The following is an 11,156-nucleotide window of genomic DNA, read 5'->3' on the forward strand; positions in this document are numbered from 1 at the left end:
TTGGAAAGTTATGACAATCGTCATTTCAAACTGGGCAAGTCTCTCCAATGATTGAGTTTCAGCCTTGAATCGGGCCAAAAAATCTTTCAATGACTCATTCTTTCCTTGCTTCACTCGGAATAAAACCGATACTTGTTTCGGTTTTAGCCTTTGATGACCATAATACCATAATTCGTGAGGAATTTTTCCTCAATCTCATGAAAGCAAGAGATGGTCCCCTCAAGTATCGTACATAACCATTTCAGTGCTTTGGCTTTTAAGCTTGAAGAAAAAGATCGACATAGCACCGAATCCCAATATTCAGTTCCATAATATATCAAGAACTGGTGTCGGTAGCTGAAAAGATGGTCCATTGGGTCTGTAGTCCCATCATATTGAGTGAATTTAGGATTTTTAAACTTTGGGGGTAATCTCTATCTTCTTTTTTAGAGCGTTTCGACCTACGTCATTAGCTAATTTACGAACCGAGGCTAATACTTTTTCCAACAGCTGATCCCCGAATTGTCGCTGCATCATTTCTTGAACCATCTCTTTTATGATCAACTGGGGTACTTGTTTTATTCTTCCTCTTGTACCACCTTTGGTGTCGTTCTTACTACAGACTATACCTCTTCGAGATGGTTTTTCCTTAATTCCTCGAGGTGGCTCTTCCAAGTGCCCAACTTGACTTGACCCCATCTTTCTCATACAAAGCTTCCATTATTCCACGCTTCTCATTCTCTTCTCTCACAGCTTTGTTTCCAACCATTAAAACTTTGTTCTGTTTCTCTAATTCTTTAAACTTCCTCAATAAGGTTTGTAAAGAAACCTCTTCTTCATGTATTTCTTCTATTTCTTCCACTAATCTACTCACCGAATGCCTTGTTCTTCGCTCCTCATTCTTAGATGCTATCTGAGAAGTGCTTCCTTCATTAACCATCATAGTTTTACTTGTTGTAGCACGCTTAGGAGGCATCTTGAAAAGAAGATGAATACTCCACTGATCTCACAGAATTCCCTTGAACATGATTGTTCTTTAACAAAAAACCTCTAAAACATATTCGAAATCAAAGAAAAAAAAAACTTTTCTTGTCTTTGATCCATGGATGGTGCCAATGTAGTATTCTGTGAAAACTCTCTAAGATCACTAAGATTGAACTAATGTTTGAATGAATATTGAAGATTGAGATGATGTAAAACTAAGTTTTTGTATTGAATAACAATGGCAAAAATACAATCACTCATTCTCTCTCTCTCTCTCTGTTACAAGTTTTTCTGGGAATGTTCGAATGAATCTTCTCTTTCCTGATCTGGTCTTTTTATAGTCTTCCCAAATAGCTTTAAACCAATCATCTTCTGACACGTGTCCATTCTTCTTCTTCTTCTTTCCTTCTCTTTTTTTCCGCTCAAACATGCAACTATTCAACTTATATGGAGATATCGACCCTTATGTCGATATCTTGATGTTTAAATAAAATTAAAATGTTGAAATATCAGTTTACGATATTTGCCCACGACAACAAGTACAGTTAGGGGCTATTTGTTTTTTTGGGTTAAATTATAAGAGGGTCTTATAGGATAGTCTTATAAAGTGGTTTGTTTTTCATTTTAAGTTCCTCTTATAAACACTTGTAAATATAGAAAAAACAAATACATGACATCCTATAGATGGTTATTTGACCACATTTAACTTGAATAGATTAATTTGAAACAAGCGTATAGTTTGATTTTCGGTTTCAAACTAATTTTGATAATTAGAATATCGATTTTAGAAAACTACCTTAATTGGCGGCGGCGGTGGTAGTGGTCTTAATAGCACGGTGGTGGTGGTAGTAGTAGAAGTGGTGGATGTCTTAATAGCACAGTGGTGGTGGTGGTAGTAGTGATAATCTTAATATTACGGTGGTAGTGGTAGTAGTGGTGGTGGTAGTGGAGGTGATGATATTGGTTTTAATAGCATGGTGATAGTAGATTGTGGTGGTGGTGGTAGTGGAAGTGGTGGTGGTTTTAATAGCACGGTAGTGGTGGTGGTGATAGTCTTAATAGTACGGTGGTAGTGGTGGTGGAGATGATGATGGTGGTAGTAGTGGTGGTGGTGATAATAGTGGTGGTGGTGGTAGCCAGTGGTGGCTAAGGCAATGGAGTTATTTAGATAAGAAGATAATGAAAAGGAAAGAAGAGAGAAATGAGGCTAGTGGTATATGGATGGGGTGTTTGAGTTATTTTTCAAGTTATAAAACTTATAGAATTGAAGTAGATCCAATTTTGGTACTTACAGAATTGGAGCCTCTTATAAGACATTTCTAGTATAATGCCTCTTATAAGAGGCAAAAAAACAAACCAAAAAAATGTCCAAAATCACTAGGCCACATCTTATAAGAAGTTATAAGAAGTCAAGGTCTTATAATAGGCAAAAACAAATGGCCTTGATAGTTAAGTGAAGGAAACATTAAGGGTGTGTTTGTTAAATTTTAACTCATGGAAAGGAAAGGAAATAAAATTGGTGGTCCACTATGGAATGGAATGGAAAGGAAATAATTTTAAATGGTATGTGTTTTGGTAACTGGGGAAAGGAAAGTAAAACCTAGGAAAAGAAATAATCATGTTTGTTTTGCAAAAGCTATGGAAATGAATAATTGTATTGTTGGATGGGGTGTATTAGTAGTAAATCCCTATCTATCTATTTCCTTTCCTTTCCTTTCCACAAAATTTTCAGGGGTTAGCTAAGGACACAAAACCTTTTCCATTTGTTTCCATATGGAAAAGCCCATTTCCTTTCCATGGGTAAACAAACTCCTTAAAAACTATGGAAAAAGTGGACCACTCTTATTTTCCTTTCCTTTCCATAGTGTTTCCATCATAACAAACACACCCTAAGTTCAGTTTCACATGAATCACAAGTACTTCTGCGCCTTTTTTTCAGTTTTGAGAATCTTTTGAAGCCCATCCCAATTGCCATCTGAGTAAGATGCCCAATCGGCCCAGTGGAAGTGCCGGAAGTGTGACTCCAGTGAATTTTTGGGATTTTCAACTTGCCAGAATTTCGTGATTTTGAAATTCTTGTCTAGGGACTAAACGAGCTGAAAGATTGAGACTATGACACAAAAAAAAGAAAAATAAACAATGCTTATGAGAAAGGTGGTGGTGGTGATAAGGGAACGAAGTAGTGGCCTTGCGGGTAAACTCCATAGAAATGAGGTCTGGGAAACTCCAGTGCATTCCCTATATCATTTAAAAGACAAACAGCAAGATCCGACACTAGCACACTACCATATGGAGAAGAAAATTAAAGTCATATATGTTTTTTTCACATGTACAGCTGCAGAGTCATATAAGTCATATATGTTATTTTCATCTCCAAGTGATACAACTCAAGATTTAAGATTGATTAGCCTGTATCAAGAAAATCCTATCAATCCAAAGAAAACAGGTGTTAAGACTAAAGAATGCAGCAGGCAGCAACACGAGCAAGGATAAAAAAAAAGTCCAAACTTAATAGAAGTAGATGTACATTAGGGATTTATGGGTAACAAGGCCACATAGCTTCTCTTGCTTCTTGATACAGAAAAAGACCATTTCCGATTTTCAGGAACTACGGTCCAAACCTACAGAAATCTAGCAAGAAGATAGTTCACTGTTAGTGAAACATTGCAACCCTTAATTCTCTGAGTCCATTCCAGCCCTCATAGTATATTTGCACGAGGGCTTTTGGGGGTGGAAGCTAGCTAATCTAGTCAGCAGTTTAGTACAAATAGCCAGATAAGAACATGAATCTCAAGCCCACATCTGTGGCCCGTTCTCACATCTGGATAGCAATCTCAACCTAATGAAATAGAGAGGTTTTTTATTCTAATCGAAATTTCAACCATATCCTTACACTCCAGCCCGTTTCCATCCTCATTAAAAGCTTCATCACTGGTATTAACATTGGTAAAAACAAACATTCCATGTCCTAACAGATTCCAAACAAGTCCAAGCTACCAACATGAACATTGAGTAGAACACTCCAGTCAATCTTTTGAACGACATTTTTCATGAAAGAGATCATATTGAAAAATATGCAAGCTGTAACATTGAACGGGGAAAGGGTAAAAAGACTTTATCTTCAGATACAACTTTTCTTTTACCATTTTGAGCCGCTTAAGTTGACAATACATTTCTCAACATCTCATTCTAATTCATCGAAAATGAAACAACAAATAATACAATGGAAGTTCTGAAACAACATATAATAAACCTTTGGTATGAGCAGAGATCAGAGTAATATCTGACCAATTCTCCAAATCCTCGGATACGACGATTGCTGCAAGAACGTCAAAGTTTTGATCAAATTATCCATAGACAAGTTCCCCTGCCAGATGATCATTGATTCAGTGAGCATTCTAAATAAGTATCATTGAATTAATGTAAGCAATTCCTGACTTTATAAGAATATTGATTTTGTGAATAATATGCTGATTTATCAGAAATAGTACTTTATAAAGAACGTTAAAACAATTAAGAAGCTTCACATAACATAATTACAAGCTATTATGGAATAATGGTCTCTGTAGTGAAGTACCAATAGTAACTTAATTATTGAGAGAGTTTTATGAAATTAGTTTAAAAGAAACATCAAACCTAATAACTTTAAAGGATAAAAGGTTTGGCATGGCTCTCACATTCCTGGTGGCTCAACCAAAGCTAGGCACTCACAGAATAGGGAAGCATCACCACTCGATGATGACTGGGGGGATTATCATAACTTACCAAACAGAGCAAGTTATGTTGTGTATCTGTTTGAGCTCCCAGATCAGGCTTCTACACTTCCATAACCATTATGCTGACTCTTGTTAGACTTTGAAAAGCAGCACAACCCGCCCCAAGTCTTCCTGTCCCTGACAGGTTTTGATGCGATATCCCTCTTGGAAACAAGTTCAACCATGTACTGAACAACAGCCTAAAAGCACAAGACCAATATCAGCCCAAAAATAAGTTAATATATGATTGCTTAAATAGACTCAACATTTTGAGAGGAACTACCTGCGCACCCTTTTCAGCTATATTTCTTGGTGGCACCTCCAAAGGATTTTCTTCTGCATGAAGCACGCGTAGTCGATCCAGCAACCTAAACGATTCTGGCAAGATCCTTATCTGATTATTGCTGATGTCCAACTCTTCCAACATCTCTAGGTTCCCAATAGACCGGGTAACGATCTTAGATCAGCAAAATTGTTCGATACATTTATTTTGACAAGTGTGGTAGCAAGGCACAAGCTCTCAGGTACCGACTCCAACTCATTAAAGCTGACATTAATTTCTCGCAAGTTTGATAAAGATGCCATTGTCGTTGGCAGTTGTTTGACATTATTGTATCTGACAGAGAGAACCTCTAAACATGCAAGCCTCCCCACAGCTTCTGGAAGGGCTTTTAGCCTGTTATAGTCTGCCCGAAGCTCGACAAGTGAAGTACACTGACCAATAGTATGCGGAATTTCTTCAATCTCATTAGTCTCCACAATGAGCTTCTTCAGGCTGATGAGATTACCTATTGAGTCAGGGAGCACTACCAGCTTATTTGAGCTGAGATCAAGCTCTTGAAGACATGATAACTTACCAAATGTAGCAGGTAAAGATGTCAAATAATTCCCTCTCAAGTCCAAATAGATCAAGCCAATGAGGTTTCCAAAGGTATCAGGGAGTTCAGCAATCCTGTTCGAGTACAGGTCTAGTTTGGTTAACGAAGAAAGGTTTCCGATTGTTGTTGGTAGCGTAGCGATCCGATTCTCTGACAAATCAAGAGTTACCAAACCTGACAGCTTTCCTATTGAATCCGGCAGCCACTCAATTTGATCCAGTAACTTGTTATGAAGATTGAGATCCTTAGTACCTTTCTTTAAAGCAGTTTCAATCAAACTTGCCAGTTTTATCAAACTCAGCTTATCACTGTCTTGACCTACATAATTACATGTTCAAGTAATAATCAAAACCCCATAACAGTCCATATTAGAATCATATTACTAGTACCAACAAATGCTACTACATCCGAAGAGCTAAACCTACAAACTAATGGATACATACAATAAACTAGCATAAATAAATAAATAAAATAGATAACAATAAGTTCAGAATGACTTGCAAACTCACCAGAAATTGTGGCAGGTCTAAGAGAAGCATCTACAATCTTGGGCCGTAACGAATCAACCCCAATTCCATCAGCATATAACGTCGCCTTAGCCTTCTTTACATAACTATCATCTCTAGAATACAATTCAGAACTCCTTTTAATCTCTTTCTGATTATAATACCCAGATGAAGTTGGAACTGAAGTATCCATATTATTAACCACAGAGGACGAAGAAGTACTCGAAACCGTCGCAAAAGATCTTTTCGAGTTACTCCCTCTATCTGAACCACCACCACCACCACTATTAGATGGAAGGCATTTCGATGCCCTCTGTACATATTCATCGAAAAGTGCATGCACATTCTCAAGATCAAGTAGTTTTATAGCTTCTCTTTTTTCTTCATTACTTTGAAAAAACACCAAATTCCTCTGCATCTCTTGTAATACATAGAACAACTCTTCTGGTACTTCTTTACTTTTTTTCTGCTTAGAAATTGTTTCTAGTCTAGATTGCTCTTCTTTTTCAACATTTTGTATTAAAGCTCTTGCTGCTTCAATCTCTTCTAGTCCTGGCCTTGTTGGTAGAGATTTGTGTATTCTCATTATCTCTTCAACTACTCCATCTACAGATTGTAAAAAAGATCCCATTTTGTTTATACCCAAATATCAATGTTTCACACTCAAATCAAGATACCCAAATCACAAACAAAATTGCACTGATACACAATGTTCTAGAAGAAACTAGCTTAACTATACTTTCTAAACACCAAAACAAGACCCATTTCTGCAAAATGGTTTTTTTTTTTTCGAAACGACACAAAAACGAAACGGTTTTGAATAATAATAATTAAAAAAAAAAAAAAAAAAAAAAAGGCTGGAAGTCTAGCTGTAGTTTTCTTTCACCTCAAAAACTGTGTGTGTTTTCGGTTAGTAATAGAGAATCCAGCAATTTTCCACTATTTGAAGTTTGATTTGTAATAAATATAACTGGAAGAGAAATCTTTTGATAAGTTGTTTAGAAGTTCAGATTTTTTATCAGTAAAGTAAAACCGTGAAAACAATAAATGTACAGTTTTAGACGTTATCATCCGAACAAAACTCAACTCACCCTCCGTCCTTAGGAGGTAACAATGACCTCACTCTTTTGTGGTTTACTTAACTACCCATGTCCCATCAAACCAAGTGCTGTATTATTAAAAGTGAAAAATATATTGATTAGTTATAAACTTCACATCTAGAGCATGCACTTGAAATGATCTTAACAAATTAAGTATACTACTTTGGTAAATAATATGTGAAGTTAAGAAGGTGATAGCCACTGTGAATACACAACATCCAATTCTTATTTGGTACCAATGTCAGAAGTTGATTTCAGCTGTTGTGCACCCCAATCATGCCAAGCTTTGTTTGATGTGACTGAAGCTCAAAATATCCATATCCTTGATATATTGTACGCACGAAATGTCAACATATCAAATTATCAATATACTGGCCAATAGGCAAGACAAGTATACAACTTCATAAAAAAAATTGGCGAAAAGGATTGGCATTTGCCAACTTGGTAAATATATAACAAGAGTTTTTATGAATTCTTGTGTTTTGAGATTTCAAGATATATTGCCCTTATTTGGGAATTGTTTCACAAACTTAATTTGGTACAAACTTGATTTGATCTCAGGAATTATAGACCCCTCATTTTTTTTGCAATTTACATTTTTTCTTTATGTATTTTCTTACTCGAGTGGCCTGCTTTTTTAAATGGCAACTCTAAAAAGAAGGAGATCCAAGCATTAATATATTGCGGATGCCGTATAACTTAAAACCACAAACATCTACATAATATACGCAAGCTAGTACGAGGCATCGAGGGCAATTTTGTAACAGAAAGAATGTCATGATCCAGTTTTGCTTTTATCCAACTGTCGAAGTTGGTGACGTTGAGCACTGAATGCCACAGCGAAGCTTCCACGTAGTAACTTTGTTACACGTGTATGTTGATAATAAAGCAAGTTCAAATTCCGTCCAACCGCATCCAGCTGTCATTGTTTCTCACGAGAACACACATATAACGTTCGCTTCTACGTGGCCCACATAATAAAACTGGCATTTAAGAGAAGTGATCGCATGTACCAGTGTGGAAGCTAATTTTGGAAAGAAACAGCTTGTTTTGGTAAGTGGACCCCGTCTCATGAGAAAGACATGATTTTGAATGGTCTGATGCAAATGGGTGGACCCCAGAAAAAGCAGTTAGAATGATTGAGCCACCTGGAATAGGCTGGACCAGGCAATGTAATTTAAGACTCGTGAAGACATGATCACGCTGGCTGATTACTCAATCCCAATGAGGCTGTCGATTTCTTTGAACTCTTTTTGTCCTCTTCCTTCCTTATCCATTCCAGCAGTTTCACTCTCTAAATATTGCCACGTGATCTACGACCATTTTTAGTTGTAGTAAAGTAGTGCTGTAGTAGTAGACTAGTGTGGATTGGAGTTTATCAGTTTAGCCTAGTAGTAATAGACTCACCTACTAATTTTACCTACTTAATCTATCTAGTAATCATAAGAATTGATTTATATAGAGATATGTATCCGGGTGTATTTCAATGCAAATCAATTTTATCCAAATAATGAGTCCCAATACTAAAAAGTAATTTATCTAAAAATATAATAGAGTTTAGCAATTTAGCCTATGCTGTTTGGGCTTAGGAATTTTGACAAAATATTCTCAACATACTTTCATACATGACTTAATGTTGTCACGGAAATATATGACATTTTAATAAGAGTTTATAACTATTTAGTATCACGAATTTTCATTTTTTTTTAAATGGTATCTATTTTTTTTTTTTTACCTATAGTACTATTAACTTCAAATTTTTTATGATTTGATACTTTTATTTTGCCAAAATGCCCTTACCTACTTTTTTTTTTTTTTTAAGTGAAAATTTTATTGATACAGATAAAGATTTTTACAAATAATTAAGACAAGCGTGAAACAAGCTGTGCCGCAAGTTCTTTCTTAATAGCAAATCATATTCTTCTAAAACTAAACTCGTTATAACCAGCTGTCATAACGTTATTGTCCATAACTTTCTGAAGTCTCTTGAGAAGCTTAACAGACTATTATTCCAAGAAACTAAAAGTGTCGAAACTAAACAGAATGAAATAATGCTAGTTAGCCGTGCAAACTTCCTCATGTTTCTTCATCTTCCCTGTCGCTGCTCTCTTAGCTACTTCTTCCACCTCAAAGACTCCATTCCCAAGCCCTACCAACGGAGAGGCTTCAGTTACATCAACACATGCATGTCTCCCCTCAGACCAACTGTATATCAATACATCCGCAGACTGAAGGGTAGATCTTCCCTCATTCGGATCAGTGAGAAAATTCATAGGAGCCTCCTTCTTCACTTGTACCCCAGCCCTCCAAAATGCATCACATAAAATATCTCTAACATGATCATGTCGGTATTTGAAACCTGAGGAATGTCTACAATGTGCTGCATGGTCCCCGAAAGCATCTAGTCTACTTTTTTGCAAACAGGACATAAACCACTATCAGAGTACAAAAAAATCATAAGACGGTACCGGAGAATAAAACGATACTCCACCGACAACATACGATGTCCAAGTCCCTCCATCGGAATAGCAAATAGAAAAATTTTTGCGTGTTCTGACTGCAAGCATCCAATGACTGCTTTCTGACGAGCAGATAACACAAACTCCCTCTCAAGAGACCAAAGAACAATCTTACTATATAACGCTTACGCGGAATTTTTTTGTGGTTTTGAGGGGACGGTAGCATTCCCAGTTATAGAACTGAGGTCAAAATCAGGTAGACAAAGACTTAATGCACTGCTAGAAACATCAAGAATCTCATACAAAGGCACTGGCCCACAACTCCTAAGAATGTGGTTCTGAAGCTCAGAAGTCTGACAACGGAGGCCACAAAAGCAAAAATAAAGACATCAGTGACACAATAAATACCTAACCCACCAAGACGTAATGAGAGTGTCAATAAACGTCACTGCAAATCACCGAAGTTAGGACCATCAGAAACCACAATACCCTGGAGAACACTGCAGAGATGCTGATCAAAAGTCTTCGCTGCCTATCTAAAAAGGGATGGTGGACAAGTACAAATCGCAAATACCAACTTAGATAGCCCAACATAGGGGTGGGAATTTGGCCCTAACGACCCTAACCCGACCCTGACCGACCCGACCCTAAGCCCTATAAAGCCCTCACAACTAAAGCCCTCACAGAGTTTAGGGCCGGGCCGGCCAGGCCCTAATGCCTTCTAGGGGGGCTAGGGCTAAGATTTCTAAAACATAAGCCCGACCCTAATTCAAGCCGAGTCTTAGACCCTAACCAAGCCCTAACCGGCCCTGTTTCACACTTTCACTATAAATACACATACCATAATTGTCCAACTCTTTGTTAAATATTTTCAATTAAAATAACATTGTCCTTTGTAATTTATCACTTACACCCAAGGGTACTTCCAATAACTTGTCTTATATAACAAAAAAACTTGTCAACTTAATGTTACCATGAAGAACAATGAGCACTAGCCTAATAAAAATAAGACTTTATTCCTTTGATCATCAAGGCAAAGTCCATAACTTATTATTATCAATTTCTTTTCTCACTTATTTCTTATAAATTATATTTTTATTCACATCCAAACCAAGTCTAAAACTAAAGATTTCCTTCCACACCATTAAAGCAAAATACTGAGAGCATATCATTTGTAACATAGAAACCAAAAACAACCTTTGTCGGAAAAATGACATTTGTAATCTCAAACCTTTCACCATCACTTGTTCAAAAGCCAATATTTTCATTTCCATATACAAAGCTTGAATCACTTTTAAATTAGAAGAAAGGTAATATTATATTTGTTTGAATCTATTATAGAAATAATTTATGATATTACAAATAGTTTAACAACTTCCATGACCCTTAACCAAAACTATTATGTTTCTTCTTTATATCTATTACTTTTTTTTAAAATGATAATATAATTTATTTGTCTATGTATTTCAATTTAAAATGTAATTTTAGTGAGGTT

At 36.4% G+C, this 11,156-nt stretch overlaps 1 protein-coding gene across 1 annotated transcript; it reads right to left on the reverse strand.

The window, feature by feature from the left end:
* Positions 1 to 4,262: 4,262 nt before the first annotated feature.
* On the reverse strand, positions 4,263 to 7,180 carry LOC147519333 (plant intracellular Ras-group-related LRR protein 4-like). The gene is given in 5 exon segments (XM_086590956.1): positions 4,263 to 4,330; positions 4,729 to 4,918; positions 5,002 to 5,165; positions 5,168 to 5,914; positions 6,106 to 7,180. Coding segments are annotated over 4 exon segments (1,686 nt in total). The 5' UTR covers positions 6,734 to 7,180; the 3' UTR covers positions 4,263 to 4,330; positions 4,729 to 4,771.
* Between the last annotated feature and the right edge of the window lie 3,976 nt (positions 7,181 to 11,156).

The sequence above is a fragment of the Coptis chinensis genome, chromosome 2 (assembly GCF_015680905.1).
Source record: "Coptis chinensis isolate HL-2020 chromosome 2, ASM1568090v1, whole genome shotgun sequence".
In the NCBI taxonomy this organism is placed as follows: Eukaryota; Viridiplantae; Streptophyta; class Magnoliopsida; order Ranunculales; family Ranunculaceae; genus Coptis; species Coptis chinensis.